This window comes from Brachyhypopomus gauderio, chromosome 21 (genome assembly GCF_052324685.1).
Source record: "Brachyhypopomus gauderio isolate BG-103 chromosome 21, BGAUD_0.2, whole genome shotgun sequence".
In the NCBI taxonomy this organism is placed as follows: Eukaryota; Metazoa; Chordata; class Actinopteri; order Gymnotiformes; family Hypopomidae; genus Brachyhypopomus; species Brachyhypopomus gauderio.
Genome location: NC_135231.1, coordinates 1,933,184 through 1,951,695, shown reverse-complemented (window position 1 = coordinate 1,951,695; position 18,512 = coordinate 1,933,184). Strand labels below are relative to the sequence as shown.

Genomic DNA, 18,512 nt, shown 5'->3' with positions numbered 1-18,512 from the left:
CAAAATTAAGACTTCAGTGTGGATTTTTGAAAAATGGTACAGCAGAATCTGTCTACATTTGCCCTGGGGGATAAACAAAGGCTACCAATTCTTGGGTGGTAGTAGAATTTTTTTGGCATTATGGGAAAATTCAGACAAATAGGAAACCACAGTCTCAGAATTAAACAAGCATTTAAGCTTGGTTTTTTCAAGCGGCCAAAATCCCTAGAACTGGAAACTGCTAATATTTAAGATGAGTTTTCTCCTAAGCACATCCCACATTAACCCCATACTTCTGTTTTCCATTCTAGAATTATCCATTACAAATTATTTTGTTCATAACTTTATTGTATCATTTAAATCAGCAGGACTGGTTGTGTAAAGATCATGGACATGTAAAGGTATAGAATCTAGTAAATTATCAAGAAAATCTCATTTACAGTTTTTAATGGTCAGGTTGAATTTCAGTGTTCCTTTACATTTTGTGTGCACTGAGAAACCAAGTTATTGCTTAGGTAACATGCTATTATACTTTATTTGTTATATGAGCATATGGAAGCATTTCTTTTGTCTTGTCTTTAACACTTCCGCTCCTCACGCGCTCGTCTGCCTTCTCTAGAGCCTGGCGCACCAGACAGAGACGCCACCGCATCTTCCCTGCAGTCATCGCCGTTGGGCACAAAGGCGTCCGCGGTTGCCACGGGCCTCTCTAAAGCCACGTGCCCGTCGCCCCCCTGTGAGCAGAGGTCGTGGTTGGCCTCTGGGGGCGCCGTGGTGCCTTTCGTCACATGGGTGTCATGGCAGTAGATGGGCTCCTCAGCCGAGGCCATCTGGGTGCGAGGCGTGGTGTCGGTTGGCTTAGCTGGCGTCTCGGGGGCTGAATGGGGCCTGTGCGGAGGCGGGGACAGCAGGGGAGCGACATGCTGAGTGAGAGGGTCGGACATCGCTTTTGTCCGTCCAGAGGAAGGCGAAGGAGGGAGCGAGGCATCAGAGCACGATCTACTGAGTCTGGTAATAGTCCTCAGTAGTAGGTCGCTTGGCGCTGGGTGAAGACTCGTCTGGGTCGGAGCTGAGGCGGCGCTTACGTTTGTCTAAGCTGTGGCCAGAGCGACACTCCATACGAGGCTCCTCCTCCAAGTTGTGCCTCCTCCTCTTCTTTTTCATCTTTTTGTGTCGGAAGGAGCTGCTGTCCCCATTCCTGTCTGATGGGTCCCTCTCAGAACTCCTGCAGATTGAAAATGATTTGCTTAAGGAAACTGTAGTACACTTTCTGGCTTATGGTTGCTAGATTTTCTACAACAGTAACAGTTCTGTTTGCTGACCCCTCCTGGTCACACACAGTATAGCAATGGCCGTTCTCATGCAACATAAATAGCTCCTTACCTCCGCTTGTCCTTCTTCTTCTTCTTGGATTTCTTATGTTTTTTTACAGGCCGCTCTTCACATGGATCCTCCCTGTCCGACAGGCTACGCTTTTGTGCCTGGGGCCGCGGGGCAGGGCTGGTGGGGCGTGGTGCTTTAGCCCGCTTGTGTCCCGAGTCTTTCTTCCCAACATAGTACTCAAATGAGCGAGGGAAGTCACCTTGACCATTCTCCACATCCCGGTCTCGTTCGTCCTTGCTGCTGTGATGGCGCCGGTGGTGGTAGTGGTCTCGGCGGTGGTGGGTGTGCCCGTCCCGGTGGCGATCTCCCTCTCACTCTCCAGGGATCCTCTCTCGACTGGCCGAGCGATCCTTATCAGTATGGTGGTCTCTGTTGGGACGATGGCGATGGCGATGGCGGTGCCCGTAGCGCTCCCGACTCCGGTTTTCCCGCTCGCGATAATGTCCCTGCCTGGATCTGCCTCGCTCCTTCAGGGTGGAGGAAAGGTGTGGCTGCTCAGAGTCTTTATCACACTTCCGCTCCTCACGCGCTCGTCTGCCTTCACTAGTGCCTGGCGCACCAGACAGAGATGCTGCTCTATTGTGAGCGGCGGCGCCACCGTTCACCTGCACAGGCCGTCTGAGGTCAGAGGTCGGGGATGCGGCAGCCGAAGAACTGCAGGGGCTGGGCCGGCTCTTCGGGACGCTGCCGCTGTTGCTGCTGCCAGGCTTTGAGCCACCTTGGTCCTCCTTCACGGGAGAGTTATTCTGCAAAGTGAACAGCGGTCAGTTATGGGAAATCTGAATATCAGGAACAGAAAGTAAGAGTTTAACAGTGTAAACAAACAAAACACAGCCCTCTCAATTATACTAGTGAACAATAACAACCAGTTCCCAGTCAGATTTCCTGGCATGGTGCAGTGGTGTGGTGATACCTTCGCCATGTGAGGAGGAAACTGTGGACCGATGAAGGAGGTGGAGGTGTACTGAGGCCCGTTCACCTTGGCCGTGCTGACCGGGCGAGGGGAGCAATGACCGGGACCATGGGTCACAGAGTTACAGTCAATAAAAGTGTATAAAATGCCTTTCTAAATATTCCACTATTCAAAAATCTGGAGCTGGTTTAAACATTAGGTTGAACTTACCGGATGTAGAACAGTAAATATGCTTGTTGATTCAGCACTGATTGTATGTCGCTTACAGTTACTGATGCGTCGTTCATCTTATACCACTGCTCATTACCAGACTGAAATAAAAACATTATTCCATCCATTAGCTAGAGCAGAAACTCAGTGCAAAAACGCAGAGAATGCTGAAACCGCGCAGCACATCAAACCTTCACATAGCAGTAGTAGTGTCCGGCGTGGCAGCTAATCCCGGAGTGGACCAGCACAGCGTACAGGCCGTAGAGCTGTGGCTCTCCGTGGGACTGCGACATGAACGGACGCATGTCCAGATACTCTGGATACCTCACGTCCTGCACAGGGGGACAGAGAACAGTTGTGCAACGGCATAGATCACGTGAAACGACTAAGGAAAGTGTACAACAGTGCGGCAGAATTAAGTACGGTGGTCAAACCTTTGCAATTTTGCTTCCGTTGAAGTCGAAGCGCTTTAAAACAATGGTGAGCACATTCGAGCTACGGTGGACGGTAAATCTTTTTCAGGCATGAACCATTTTCTTACATCTACAAACACAACCAAATTCACAATGAGGACAGAAAAGATAATAGGCAACACAGACCACAGTAAATTCACCACTAGTGGTCCCATGACAACAAATAGAGCTTGGTTTATCTCCAGAGATAAACTGGTGTGCCTCAGACTTATCCAAGATAGACTTGCCGTGTGTTAAGGGACAGAAGTAAAGAGCACCTTTATCCCAGTCATCATCGTTGGGCACAAAGGCGTCTGCGGTTGCCACGGGCCTCTCTCCGTTGGTCTTGGGCGTGAGGGAGCTTGAGCTGTGGAAGAGGGGACCATCCATCCCACCTTTCCCGTCGGATGCCTTGGCACCAGGGTAAGACTTCCCTGTGCCATTATCCAAGGCTCCGCCTTCCTGGTCGGACTCGTCGGATGACTCTTGGCCATACGGAACCAGGAAAGCTGCTCTATTGTGAGCGGTGGCGCCACCGTTCACCTGCACAGGCCAACTGAGGTCTGAGGTAGACTGTGGTGCGCTGGAGGAAGAGGACGAGGGCAGCGGGCGCAGGTGGGATGCGGCAGCCGAAGAACTGCAGGTGCTGGGCCGGCTCTTCGGGACGCTGCCGCTGTTGCTGCTGCCAGGCTTTGAGCCACCTTGGTCCTCCTTCATGGGAGAGTTATTCTGCAAAGTGAACAGCGGTCAGTTATGGGAAATCTGAATATAAGGAACAGAAAGTAAGAGTTTAACAGTGTAAACTAACAAAACACAGCCCTCTCAATTATACTAGTGAACAATAACAACCAGTTCCCAGTCAGATTTCCTGGCATGGTGCAGTGGTGTGGTGATACCTTCGCCATGTGAGGAGGAAACTGTGGACCGATGAAGGAGGTGGAGGTGTACTGAGGCCCGTTCACCTTGGCCGTGCTGACCGGGCGAGGGGAGCAATGACCGGGACCATGGGTCACAGAGTTACAGTCTCCGTTTTTAAGATCTGTTGACCTAAAAATGATGGATTGGGGGGGGGGGGGGGGGGGGAATAAAAGTGTATAAAATGCCTTTCTAAATATTCTAAATATAATGGTTTAAACATTAGATTGAAATGACTGGATGTAGAACAGTAAGTACGCCTGTTGGTTCAGCACTGATCGTATGTCACTTAGAGATACTGATGCATCGTTCATCTCATACCACTGCTCATTACTAGTTTGTAATGGATAATTGAAACTTGGAAAGAAAGTTGACCCTTATGCACCTGAGTGACGTTAAGTTGGTATTAGTCCTCAGTAGTAGGTCGCTTGGCGCTGGGTGAAGACCTGTCTGGGTCGGAGCTGAGGCGGCGCACACACTTCCGCTCCTCACGCGCTCGTCTGCCTTCTCTAGAGCCTGGCGCACCAGACAGAGACGCCACCGCATCTTCCCTGCAGTCATCGCCGTTGGGCACAAAGGCGTCCGCGGTTGCCACGGGCCTCTCTAAAGCCACGTGCCCGTCGCCCCCCTGTGAGCAGAGGTCGTGGTTGGCCTCTGGGGGCGCCGTGGTGCCTTTCGTCACATGGGTGTCGTAGCAGTAGATGGGCTCCTCAGCCGAGGCCATCTGGGTGCGAGGCGTGGTGTCGGTTGGCTTAGCTGGCGTCTCGGGGGCTGAATGGGGCCTGTGCGGAGGCGGGGACAGCAGGGGAGCGACATGCTGAGTGAGAGGGTCGGACATCGCTTTTGTCCGTCCAGAGGAAGGCGAAGGAGGGAGCGTGGCATCAGAGCACGATCTACTGACTCTGGTAATAGTCCTCAGTAGTAGGTCGCTTGGCGCTGGGTGAAGACTCGTCTGGGTCGGAGCTGAGGCGGCGCTTACGTTTGTCTAAGCTGTGGCCAGAGCGACACTCCATACGAGGCTCCTCCTCCAAGTTGTGCCTCCTCCTCTTCTTTTTCATCTTTTTGTGTCGGAAGGAGCTGCTGTCCCCATTCCTGTCTGATGGGTCCCTCTCAGAACTCCTGCAGATTGAAAATGATTTGCTTAAGGAAACTGTAGTACACTTTCTGGCTTATGGTTGCTAGATTTTCTACAACAGTAACAGTTCTGTTTGCTGACCCCTCCTGGTCACACACAGTATAGCAATGGCCGTTCTCATGCAACATAAATAGCTCCTTACCTCCGCTTGTCCTTCTTCTTCTTCTTGGATTTCTTATGTTTTTTTACAGGCCGCTCTTCACATGGATCCTCCCTGTCCGACAGGCTACGCTTTTGTGCCTGGGGCCGCGGGGCAGGGCTGGCGGGGCGTGGTGCTTTAGCCCGCTTGTGTCCCGAGTCTTTCTTCCCAACATAGTACTCAAATGAGCGAGGGAAGTCACCTTGACCATTCTCCACATCCCGGTCTCGTTCGTCCTTGCTGCTGTGATGGCGCCGGTGGTGGTAGTGGTCTCGGCGGTGGTGGGTGTGCCCGTCCCGGTGGCGATCTCCCTCTCGCTCTCCAGGGATCCTCTCTCGACTGGCCGAGCGATCCTTATCAGTATGGTGGTCTCTGTTGGGACGATGGCGATGGCGATGGCGGTGCCCGTAGCGCTCCCGACTCCGGTTTTCCCGCTCGCGATAATGTCCCTGCCTGGATCTGCCTCGCTCCTTCAGGGTGGAGGAAAGGTGTGGCTGCTCAGAGTCTTTATCACACTTCCGCTCCTCACGCGCTCGTCTGCCTTCACTAGAGCCTGGCGCACCAGACAGAGATGCTGCTCTATTGTGAGCGGCGGCGCCACCGTTCACCTGCACAGGCCGTCTGAGGTCAGAGGTCGGGGATGCGGCAGCCGAAGAACTGCAGGTGCTGGGCCGGCTCTTCGGGACGCTGCCGCTGTTGCTGCCGCCAGGCTTTGAGCCACCTTGGTCCTCCTTCACGGGAGAGTTATTCTGCAAAGTGAACAGCGGTCAGTTATGGGAAATCTGAATATCATGAACAGAAAGTAAGAGTTTAACAGTGTAAACAAACAAAACACAGCCCTCTCAATTATACTAGTGAACAATAACAACCAGTTCCCAGTCAGATTTCCTGGCATGGTGCAGTGGTGTGGTGATACCTTCGCCATGTGAGGAGGAAGCTGTGAGGAGGTGGAGGTGTACTGAGGCCCGTTCACCTTGGCCGTGCTGACCGGGCGAGGGGAGCAATGACCGGGACCACGGGTCACAGAGTTACAGTCAATAAAAGTGTATAAAATACCTTTCTAAATATTCCACTATTCAAAAATCTGGAGCTGGTTTAAACATTAGGTTGAACTTACCGGATGTAGAACAGTAAATACGCTTGTTGATTCAGCACTGATTGTATGTCGCTTACAGTTACTGATGCGTCGTTCATCTTATACCACTGCTCATTACCAGACTGAAATAAAAACATTATTCCATCCATTAGCTAGAGCAGAAACTCAGTGCAAAAACGCAGAGAATGCTGAAACCGCGCAGCACATCAAACCTTCACATAGCAGTAGTAGTGTCCGGCGTGGCAGCTAATCCCGGAGTGGACAGAAGTAAAGAGCACCTTTATCCCTCTTATCCATTGGTTTCAAAGCACTCTGTAGTACGTGGCCGAAGACGGCTTTTTGAGTTTTATGTTAAAATATTTTGAAAATGAGGCTGGCAGTTTGTATCCGCCTTCCTGAGTCTAAAGTTACTGGTCATGCTACTTTTGGAAAAAATACATGGTTACCCTGTTGGACGGCATGGTGGAGCAGATCTGAGCTGGGACACTTACTTGGTGCACTTGTAGGCATTGTCTCCATCAAGCTGCTCAGGCTTAACAAACTGCTCAAGAGCTTTGGTGATGGTTGGAGCAGTCTACAAAACACATGTAAACACGCTTAGGCACAGACACAGGGCTAAAGAAAATCTTGTCAAACTGATCCCATGATGCTTTACATCTCAGACACCAGTTTGGGACAAGCAATTATCAATTCACTGAGTAATCATTAATTCACTAAGACAGCAACTCTCATACAAGACTAAATTGTAAGCCAGACATGCCATGATTAGCAGACCTAATTAATAATCTAAACAAATGTCCACCTCACACATGTACACATGCACGCACACACTTTAACAAACTGATAGAATCAATTTCAAAGCCCAGATCATTTCTATGGACATCTTTATAAAAGATACAACAGAGTGACTGATGGCTACCTCAATGTCCAGTGCAATGTCCAAATACTGATCAAACGTATCAGATACTCCATTGCAGTTCAAACACTCCACTGTGAAATCAGAAAGAATATAATCAATTTAACTGATCAAAAACATCTCAAATAGCATTGCCAGTCATACACATTGAACACTTATGAAATAAATAATTTATAGTAACATTTTACAGTAAATACCATTTTACCATTTGATGTTCACAAATTGGAATGAAGTATGACTGACAAACTCACATCTTGACCTCAGGTAACCTCCAAATATCTGATGGATCAGAGTGGTTGCCTGTGTTTCCCTGTCCAGTCTGATTAAATAAAAACATCAGACAAGGCAGAAAATGTAATTTATTCAGATAGAAACTAAAACAAGAAATTAAAAAGAGAATATAAACAAACATGCAATTGTAAGAGTACAACCTTTAAGTGTATCTAAACGCCTTTCTGAATAACGCTTTCTAAAAGTACAAAGCAGAACAGAAATGAGGTCTGACGTGAAAATTGCCAGAAACTAGAACGACGCAGCGATTCCCTGATGGATTCATCTCCACACGTAACTGGTAAAGTCAAACGCTTCGTTCTGAATGTAGGCTGCTGGCTGGCCAGTAGTGGAGAGATGTTGAGAAGCAGCAGCTGGCACCGCATCAAAGCAACTTGGGAGAGAGCGCACAGCCCACATACAGAGCGCTGGTGGACTAACGTGTTAGCCACACATAAACAAGCTGTCGACTGTGGTATGGAAGAGAGGGGTGAGAGTAAACCACCCTGTATGCCTGTGCAGTTTCTGCACAAATGCAGAACTACTTCTATTTTCTTAGACCAACCTGGCCTCATTTATATACAGAACAATCTTAATAACTGGTGGATACATCAGCAATTTTCTTCACACCGGTATCAAGCACCAGTCTCCGCTCTTTTTTCAGTCAGTGAAATGGAAAGCACAAAAAACGCCAAAAAAGGACCCTTGGATCCATGTATTTAATCTCCAAATAATATTAATAATAATAATAATAATAATAATAATAATAATAATAATAATAATAATACACCTGACTAACAGCCACAGCTGCACCTGCTAGAAGTAACATTTTTAAATATCTGTCTGCAAGAAGAGTCAAGTAACAATTCTGCGACCCACAGATATCCAACAAACATGCTAAGAAATAGATGAATGCTAAAATTTCAATAATTTAGCAACTTGAGCAATGATATAGTGTGTGGTCCAAGTAAACATACATGCTCCAAAACAGGCAGGACTCTTGCATAGTGTCCACTGTGTACCGCAAGAACTCATGAGCGTCTTCTTGACTCCCAAAACAGAAATGACTTGCAATACCTTTGAAAAAGAAAAGGAGATGGACCACAATTAGAAATGTTCACATTTAATGGTGCTCAAAGGAATATGTTGTTGCTTTTGTCCATCACCATTTGCATACTCACATTTTAGTTCATTCAGCACACTGATGGGTTTAATGACTTTTCCTGAATTGGCAAACACCTGGGTGATGTGATTCTCCATGATGCACATCATGCAAAATCCAGGTTCATGACCTTCGGGGGAAAAAGAGGACTCAGAATTAAGGCATATTAAATATACAGATGGTATCACTAAATACCAGTAGATAATCTTGAAAGTTAATAAGCAGTTAATAAGCAGGTAATTAACAAAGCCATGTTTCCAACCAAATGTTTTCTATGTATATCAATTAGAAAACCTTTACGGAAGCAAATAACATTGACAAACTCACAATAATGTTAAATAGTTTGTACAAAGGACAACTGCACCCCTTGGTTGATAAAGACTTCATTCAACAGATGGGAAAACATACAATAAACCCAAAACATCATAGCAAATGTTCATCAGATCTGCGTTTTGTCTTACAGCATTACATAGAAACTCTGAACACATTGTGAAATTAAGGACTGTGTGTAGATCATCCTGAGATGATCGAGATACTGAATGAACTGTTGCAGCCAATAGGAAGAAGCACACTCTGCTCCCAACAAAGACACCTGCTGGTTCATGCAAAACAGAGGCCTGCTGACACCTCTGTTAACACCTTTTATTGAACAGCCCTAAATATCGTCTCATACCAGTGGACACTCCATTCTTTACCCAACATTGGTCTAGACAACCAAGCTTAATTTCTGCTCCTCTCTTGTGATATTAGAAATGTTAGACAATTTACTCTTGTTCAACTTGCAGTCAGCTCAAATAAGGCTGATTACATAATGATACAAGAACTAAAACAGGCTACGTTGGATATGTTAAATACTTTAGAACCAAGATGTGTGGCAGGAAGAGAAGGATGGGGAGTGACTCACATGTTCTGGAATGCTCTCTGGACAGCATGTAGTTGGCGAGAGGAGCAGTGTAGGAGAGACACTGAAGGGCAGAGTTTAAAAAACACGTGTTGCCCAGGTTCTGTAGACCTGCTCCAATACGATGGACCTGGTTCCAATTTAAACAGAGGTGTTCTGCTGGGAACAGGACCATCTGGGGTAGAGGGATGCCATCGCCACTGGCAAGCACCACTACATGGACAAACAGAGGCATTCGTTACGGCTTTCGTACAGCAACACGGTTGCTTCAGAAATGCTTGCAGGACACAGAACGGGTGCATCCCTGGAACATGGAGTAAACGGTAAAGTACTCACCAGTTTCCTTGGGCTTATCTTCTCTACGGTCATTATTCATTCCTGCCAGATAGAATCAGATCGTTGAAGTTAGATGCACTTTTCAAAAACTCACCTGTGGTAATTGCTCAGAATGACACAAACAGAACATACATGCTGGCTGGGGGGGATCACATTGTTACTACTTGAGGTCTAATGCCTCAAGCTTGTACGATAACCTGTTTTGTTACTCAAAATCAAACAGTAAAATGCCTTCAAATTGGATACTCCAACCATTTTTGATACAGTTCACTGTTGAGAAATTAGTTACAGGTGCATGCAGATACACAGGGTTGCCAACTCTCACGCATTGAGCGTGAGACACACGCATTGAGCGTGAGACACACGCATTTGACTGTCTTCACACGCTCTCACACCACACATCCCACATTGATTCACATCTATGATTCAATTAGTTACTAGTGATCGATTGCGATATAATACTTAATTTGTGTCCATTTTACACCCCGGCCGGTGACAACTTACGTTCGCAACCCCCCCACCCACCCACTGCGTGAGAAATCGGAAGTGTGGCGTGAGAGCGTGTGAAGACGGTCAAATGCGTGTGTCTCACGCTCAATGTGTGAAAGTTGGCAACCCTGTTTTAAATGCAAAACACCAACCCAGAGCACAGAGGAAGCATGTGGGTGTACTGTTAAGATCATCAGGTCTATAAGAAAAAAAATAGAGATAAAAGCTATCACAAATAATTAAATACAATTGATTTAAGTAGAACAAAAATTCAATAATGAAATGTTAGAAAAAAATGTATTAAATAAATTTATTAAAATTAAATGTAGACATTTAAATAAAACGTTTGACATAAAAGATATAAAATGCATCAAATCAAAGCTACAGAATAGCTGTGCTTTTCACCTGAGAGCTAAAACAGCTGAATTAATCTGTAAGGCATGGGAGCACATGTTTTCTGTTTCTGAAAGTGGCTATAATCTGTGCACATCTCATGACTTCAAGAAGTTTATTCCTCCTGACTGCAATGTAATGGCCGAAGGCCACGTCACCATGTGTAGCCCGTTAATAAGTCAAACTCCACTGTGCCGTGGTGTTTAGTAAGCGTGTACTGTTCCAGCATATCAGTAATATAAGTCACACCTAGCCCATTTGTACAGAAGTAAAAAGCTATTTGGTTTGTTGAATGTGCATGTAATCTTCAGTGTTACACAGTACCAGTGAGGAGTGGATCTGTGGGAGGGTGGATGACCCATATAGATGGTTCTTCATCAGGCACATTAACATGGCCGACATCTGATGGTCCCGCCGTACTTCCGTGAGGGAAGGGTGCTGGTCCACAGGGATCTTGGGGGTTGTAGGGCACACCTGAAAATCCCACAGCAGGTAAAGTGAAACCCAGCATGCCTCCCAGTGAGGCTCAAATGCCTTGTAAGTGTTTCCCAATCAACAAGTGATTATAACAAGGGCTATGGTGCCATGTGATGTCATTAGAATGTGGGGAGAATGCTTAAGAATTTGTGATGTCATGTTAGAAATCTGTTTCTTTTTAAAAATGTTTATTTTTATTTGCTTTAACATGGTGGGATTTATGAAAATTGTGCTGAGTCAAAGAAATCAAAGAAATAACCCATGCTCCATTAATTATATTTTCCTGTACACATGAAATAAAGAGCTTGACAGTCATCAGTAGAATAAATATACATGTTATTTTTCTGAACCTTAGAAACCTACTATATAAATGTGTATATTTAACTTTTAATTATTATGAATAAGCCTATGGAAATCCATACTCATAAGAATTAATATACTGTCTTACATAGAAGTATAAAATGATGTACAGTATATGAAAATGTATTTTTCTCACCATGAGTGGTAAAACCTGGTGTGTCTTTGAAGTGGTTCTCTTCCTGTCCAGGCCTTGGCTGGTCAGTTCTCCTGGGGTAAAAACTCATTCTCCACCTGAAAAATAGAAAGAATAGAAAGACAGAAAGATCTAGAAAAAATAGAAAGATTTGTTAGATTTGTATGGCTTGTAAATCGCAGAGCAAAATCTCAAACGACCGGTTCTGAGCTTTTCAGCATCAAAACTGAAATCCAAACATTCTACCTTCCCAACCAAACATTCTAAACCAAACATTCTAAAGTGGCAGCACGCGCGATGTCACGACTTCCAAATGTTTTAACCAAAACACCAAATCAGCCAGGCTGCTACAATAACCTGATGAATATGGACCTAAAACGCTGCCATACGTATTTGAATTTGTATTATATTTACATTACATTTAATAAACTTGAAATATTTAATGGCGTAATTCATACATTTGAATTTTAACAATGCTTTTTTATGTTTTGAACTTGCGAGATGGTGAAATTTGCTGTTGGAAAAAAATACATTTCAATATTACAACTTGCATTTTTCACATGAGAAAAAATTAGATCCTTAAATTCAAACCTTTTAGAGCAATCGAACGCATTGAACACATTGATCACGGCGCTGCCTCACTCTCGGTCACGTGACACGTCTGTGGCGGTGAAGTATTGATCAGTCGCGTTTGTGGCGGAGAAAACTAATGGAGCACAACGAGGTAAGTGCATCCAAAGTTCTTCAGATTCACGTATTCGGCTGATTATTTATAGTTATGGGAAATAATCAACGCGCTACACGGCAAGTTTGATGTGTTGCGTTACGTAATGGTTGCGTTATAACGCGGGGGAACTTTAGCTAGTTAGTTAGCTTGTTAGTAGTGGTTAACTAAGAGCTTTGGTTGGTATGAGCTGCTCTCATATCAAGAGTTTGAAGTGTACTGATTAACAGTATCGGTTAAGTATGTGTTTCCCTCACGTAGTAACGTTCATTTGTCAGAATGGTTGTAGGATAGAAAATAGTTAATTTTAGCGCATAAAACAATCAGGGTCTTGCTAGTTCTAGTTATCAGAACTAGTTACAGGCTGTAAAACGGGCAATACGTTTAAACTTCGCGTTCAAAAGTATCGTAGTAAATGGTTTGATGTTGGCAGTTAATGTTTTAAATGCATAAAAAAAGAAAGGCATAGCAGAGTGTTCCAGAGGTTGTTCATGCCCCCATTTTATACATGTTTATTCATTCTTGTTAAACCCTTTATTTTCTTTCTACGATTGGCAGCACGGCGGGAATGTGTAGGATGCAAGAAAGGGTACAAATATTAGTTGTTTTCTTTGTGCTTGTAGGGAAATGCAGATGTTATCAGGTCCACAAGGAACCTGTTGTCCTTGTTGACCTCACAGTCAGGAAGTGCAGCTGGCCCTAGTCAAGATAATGTCAGGTCTCTTGTATATTTTAATGTAGTGAGCTAAATATTTTGTACTATGTTCTACAATACAAATAATATGTTGTGGTCAAATTTGTGAATATCGATGCTTTTTAATGGTTTTATGTCCTTTAGGCTTCAGTTCAGGGTGAGAGAGCAGCTGTTCAAACATGGCCAGGTTTTACTACCTATTTTGATCATGTTCTGTTAAGCAAATATGTACTCTATAACAAATTTACCTTTTCATACAGTCATTGTAATTGTAATTTTCTCACAGGTCCTTCCCTGGGTTTTTTACCAAAGGACAGGGGGGGGGGGGACGGGGGACGATTTTCTGCTGCTACAACTGTCCTCGGCAAACCAGCTAAAGTAAAGCCATTCATCTTTTACCTCCTACCTCGCCAATATGATCGGACACCTAAGGAACAAAACCAGTTGTTGCACACACAAGCTGGGTTGGGGCGTAGGACTGCATATATTGATGAAAATGCTACATACAATGAGGTATGTATGTTTGATGTCATAAAAAAAACAACATAGTCTTACTATTCTCAACAGACTATGTTTGATACGGTGTCCATCAAAACCCAACACCTAAAATGAATCCTGAAGTAAAATTCATTGTTTTAGTTCTGTTAAAAAAAGCAAATCAGTATAGAGGATAACATTTTCTTCATTTTTGGTGTTTTTTCTCCTCTACATATCATTTTTAGATATCTGCACAACTAAAGGAACTGTATCCACAATTAAAGGAACTGACAGGTGGTTGGCTTATCTACAAAGCCTCAGGTACATATAGGGATGTCTCTGATTATGCTTTACAGCAGGTTTCTTGCAAAAGTATACAATTGGGGAAGTCTGGGTATTCTCTAATGACAAAGTTAATAAAAGAGAAAGTGGGGCGGTGGCAGGGGATGCTGTCGACGGGTTTAAAAAAAACATTTGCTGTTTATAATAAATTAAATTTAGGAGGGTGTGGTACCCAAAAGCTCTCTCTTGTAACACCTGATGATGGTGGATACTGCAGCAAGCTTTTGAAAGTATTGGAATTCTGTATATAGCTCCTCTTCAGATGGAACTTGATACCACTCCTCTGCCACCAAACTCAGAAAGCTTCAGTGGCATGCCAAAAAAGAAGTGCCAGAAATGTGGCGTGTTTTACCCGCTTGTCATCCTACCTGCCCATATACAGTCCTGTGAGGTCATCAATCTAGAGGATGAACAGAGTGAAGAAGTCTTTATTGTGGAAGATCTAGAATGACCCTAATTTAGTTTCTGATATTGGAGGAATAAGTCCAGCACACCACCTTCAACTTGTTAATTGTTAATTCATTTACACAACTTGTTCATTTGTGTGTTTTTATCTTTTAATTGGTGTTTACCATATTAGGAGATGTTGCTGTTGGTGAAGGAGTGACAAGATACTTCTTTTCAGCAATTATTCAAAGGCTTAAAGCTGGCTTCAGTATTAATCTAGGTATGATGATCATTGTTACATGTTTATTACTTTTTCTTGGAATTAGAAATATTGACATTCGTGTCCGTCTTTCAATTACAGGACATATCGAAAGGACATGCTTATTTGAAGGTGAACCGGGTCATCTGGTCCCTTTATCATCCCAGTTCCTCATTGAGGGTGACATGTTTCTAGTAGCTGGACGGATGCTGGGACATTCGTTCTTACATGGGGGGCCTCGGCTCCCTGGACTTAGCAGAGCAATTGTCCGTGTACTCCGAGGAGATTCACCTGAGACAGCCACAGTGCAAATAGAAGATTGTCCTGACCATGATATACGAGAAATCATCAAATTGGTATGTACATCATGTGTTTTAATTTTTTTTCTTTCTATTTTTATTGAAAAAGTTGTTGCAGCCATTTATGTCCAGGTTGATGGAGATGATGAACTCCGTGAAGATGAATGCCAGGCTGTCCTTGAGTCTTTCTTGGGATCTACCTGGCCCAACCAATACAAACAGAAGGTGGCTCTTTGAACGCCTTTTGTCACATGCGGTAACATGACCTATCTACACATTCCATTTCACTACAAATTTTAATACATTACATGAAGTTAAGCAGTATTGTATTGTGATTTTTGCCAACTCGGGGTGGCGAGTACATTATTTACATAGCCCGCTAGCTAGTAGCCACACGGCAACCGCGGACTAAAGATATCTTTATACTTCCTATAAGGAAACTACTAGTTTTAACAGACATTGATGAAAACTTAAATGTTTAAGGCAATAGTGTCTTAACATTTCCAGTCTTTTCCATTTGATAACAATCCACTGCAGCAGTTTTCTTGCCTTCTCCCCCATCATCCTCCAAAACACATTCATAAACCTCTCACTCAAAGAGTCTGGTAGAACTGCACAGCAGCCATGTAGATGTCAGCACCACGTGACTGTGATGTTGCTCTGGGGTCAATGAGGTCTCTGAGTGCTGTAAACTGCTCTGCTGTAAGTGGACAGCCTGTTGCAGGAACATGAATTCCAGCATTTCTAATGTGAGGTAACCCACTGCTCTCCCAGTCAATCTCTGGGATGTCCAACGCCTAGATAAAAAATAAAAAAGCAAAAATCAAGGAAGTGCATTGTACCAACCAATAGTTTGAGATTTCTTATGGTACTTGTGGCTTAAACCAGGTGTTCTAAACCCTGGTCCTGGAGTACCTCATGCCCTACATGTTACTATTTACCCTGCACCCATACCACCAAATACGTTCATTAACAAACCCTCCATTAGGTTAAGGAGGTGTGTTAGAGGAAGAAATACACAAAAATATGCAGGACGGGGTAATCCAGGGTCAGTGTTGAATCAAAAAATCTTCCAAGTGTATTAGAGTAAATACAGACATGTGATAGGTAACAACATATCCACCTCCTCATTTTGGGGCTCCTGAACTGGCTGATAAACGTGTCCTATTGCCCACAGTTGGTTTGGAGTCCTGTTGCCTTCTGGTGATTGTCCCAGCCATCTTGAAAAATGTCTAGGTCATCTTGAAGTCTTGGTACAAAGGTATAATGGCAATAGAAAATGTATGTTTGGTCTGCCATGTCAAGATAGTTGCCTTCCTCAAGATAGTGGAGGACATCATAGTACACACTGGTCACTGCAGTCCACACATCTCTCCATAATCTCTCAATACTAAAAAGTAAAAGTACTGCACCTCAGAAGACAGTAAGTACTGCTGTAGTAGCCTCCATTTACAATATGGAATGGTCCTGTTTCGAAATAATTACTTATAGAAAGCATGTTAGAATTCCTGAATAACATTAAAATTTGGGTTAAGGCCAAAACACAGGTAAAAGCATGTAATTTGTACTAAAAGCGTTAATTGTTACATTAAGAGCAGAAAAATCATCAAAGCCTACAATGTTACTTGAAAACAAGACTACAGTTTGTGTATCCTTAATCTCAGAGATCTTCACAGGATTAAAGAGAATATGAGAATGTCTGATACATATTTTGGTTTAAACGCACCGCTGGTTGTGGACACTTTTTCCAGAAATGAAACTGCTCCTCCCAGTACCACGGACTGAACATGAGGCGTGCTATCTGGACATTCTCAACTCCCTGATCCCCCCTTACTCTAGAATGTTGCAGAATATATATAAAAAAAAAATATGTGAATGGCACAATTATTAACTTAATGGTACATATTTGCTACTAAGCAAAGCACTAGCAAAGGGAAGGTCATGGGTTTGGCTGAAACAATTGTGAAAATTTTGTAATTAAAAGAGCATTTAAAAAATATGTAAAATATTACAATATGCTCAACATTTATTGGAAAAAAAATTAAAAGCTTAAAACAGTGTAATTGTCATTATGTGCACATTTTATAGAGTACTGTAACATACCCAAGAGGGAAGCCAAATAATAACAGTTTTCACATTGACAAGGAGTTAATGCTGGTAATGTAAGAAATAAAAACAAAATTTAAAAAGGTACTGCAATTCAATATATATATATATATATATATATATATATATATATATATATATATATATATATATATATATATATATATATATATGTGTGTGTGTGTGTGTACAAAAACAAAAACAGTAAACACTTATCAAATATACAGAGAAGTATACAGATGCTGTTTGAAAACAACCCCCCCCGGACACCATCTTGTCAGCTACAGCGCTGCCCTATTACACCGTATCATCTGCCACAGCGAGACCTGTTACAGAGGCCCGCCTGGGGCCTGGACCCGTTCCAGAGGCCCGCCTGGGGCCTGCACCCGTTCCAGAGACCCGCCTGGGGCCTGCACTCGTCCAGCCATGCAGCTGTCCATCTGGTCCCTGTGCATGTTTGTCATCTTGAGGATTCTTACCATTGTGTTAACCTCTTCCCCTACTCCCAGACCCCTCTCTTCTTGACTTCCATCTGTCTTCCTCCGGTATCTGCTCTGTCTCCCCCAGGCTCATTCCTATGTCTCAACCAGACCCCCCACGTTTGCTCTACTCCTCAATCCTGTTCCCTTGCCCCAACCAGTTTCCTCTCCTGGCTGCCCATTTGGGTCAGAGCACTCCGCGGGGTGGGACACTTCTCACCCTCAGTGTTCCCCTTCCTTGTATTGTTTACCTGTTCCATGCCTGTTCAGCCCCTCGTTTGTCATGTTTCATCTGTGTCATGTTCCTGTCTTCAATTAGTTTACTCTAGTCTTTGCCAAGTCTGCAGCCATCTTTAAAATGAATGGTTCATAACAAAATGGCAGTGGATTCTGTATATTAATACAAGCTTTTCATGTGTACAAAATTGTATGTGTTTATGGTAGCTTATGTTTGTTGAGGGTTTTTTCTTAACCCTCATGTTGTCTTAATATTCTGTATATACCCCGTAAAAAATGACCATGGCAAGGAAAATCTCCAGGAAGAACCCATTCTCCATTGGGCGCCCAAGGTAAGTGACTTGCAAACATTAGTTAGCTAACTAAGTTAGCCTACTCTGTACTAGCTAGTAGCTAACAAACCTGTTAACTAGTGGTAATTATAGCAAGTAGCTGTTAACGGAGGGCTATTTATCTAACGTTAATGTAACAAAGTAGTACAGCATATTTTCAGTTTTAAATGAGAATGTCAAGATGTGTCTGTAACAAGCCTTTAGCTCTCCACAGGTGAAGTTGTCAGTAAGCTAATCAAGCTAACTCTCCCCCTTTCAAATGCAGTGTCAGATATAGTGAATGAGGAAGTAGTGGTGCAGGCAAGGTGTTACCGGTCGATGAGAAAAAACGAGGAGCCCCATACACTACAGGTTTCTCAATATTCAGGAGTCCGAAACGATGCCCTACTCCGTATTCCTTAGAAACATCCACATGCATTAGCCGGTGCCCTCTAGTGCAATCCTAAAGGCATTTCCGAGGACTCCACGTTCTGTGCATTATATTTTATTTCTTCTTACACACCTGATAACGTGACCA

General features: G+C 43.8%; 2 protein-coding genes and 1 long non-coding RNA gene across 3 annotated transcripts in view; 1 reads left to right on the top strand and 2 right to left on the bottom strand.

Annotated features, from left to right (window-relative positions):
- Positions 1-2,092: 2,092 nt before the first annotated feature.
- LOC143485271 (uncharacterized) lies at positions 2,093-12,495 on the bottom strand. The gene is made up of 18 exons (XM_076984642.1): positions 12,251-12,495; positions 11,663-11,791; positions 11,014-11,163; positions 9,808-9,849; positions 9,475-9,684; positions 8,590-8,700; positions 8,386-8,485; positions 7,390-7,457; positions 7,142-7,212; positions 6,714-6,796; positions 5,130-5,705; positions 4,754-4,971; positions 3,481-3,648; positions 3,167-3,422; positions 2,920-2,998; positions 2,677-2,817; positions 2,486-2,586; positions 2,093-2,108 (listed from the first exon to the last, which is right to left on the bottom strand). Exons 1-18 carry the CDS (start codon positions 12,279-12,281, stop codon positions 2,093-2,095), a joined length of 2,550 nt encoding a protein of 849 aa, XP_076840757.1. The 5' UTR covers positions 12,282-12,495.
- LOC143484811 (uncharacterized) lies at positions 3,849-4,747 on the bottom strand. Its single transcript, XM_076983743.1, has 2 exons — positions 4,238-4,747; positions 3,849-3,984 (listed from the first exon to the last, which is right to left on the bottom strand). The coding sequence occupies exon 1, from the start codon at positions 4,688-4,690 to the stop codon at positions 4,259-4,261; it is 432 nt and encodes a 143-aa protein (XP_076839858.1). The 5' UTR covers positions 4,691-4,747; the 3' UTR covers positions 3,849-3,984; positions 4,238-4,258.
- A 135-nt stretch (positions 12,496-12,630) lies between the features above and the next one.
- LOC143484812 (uncharacterized) overlaps positions 12,631-18,512 on the top strand; it is a 10,595-nt gene continuing 4,713 nt past the window's right edge. The window contains exons 1-6 of the long non-coding RNA XR_013122724.1: positions 12,631-13,101; positions 13,222-13,264; positions 13,364-13,590; positions 13,800-13,875; positions 14,477-14,563; positions 14,645-16,102. This is a non-coding gene — a long non-coding RNA (uncharacterized LOC143484812). The remainder of the gene's footprint in view (positions 13,102-13,221; positions 13,265-13,363; positions 13,591-13,799; positions 13,876-14,476; positions 14,564-14,644; positions 16,103-18,512) is intronic.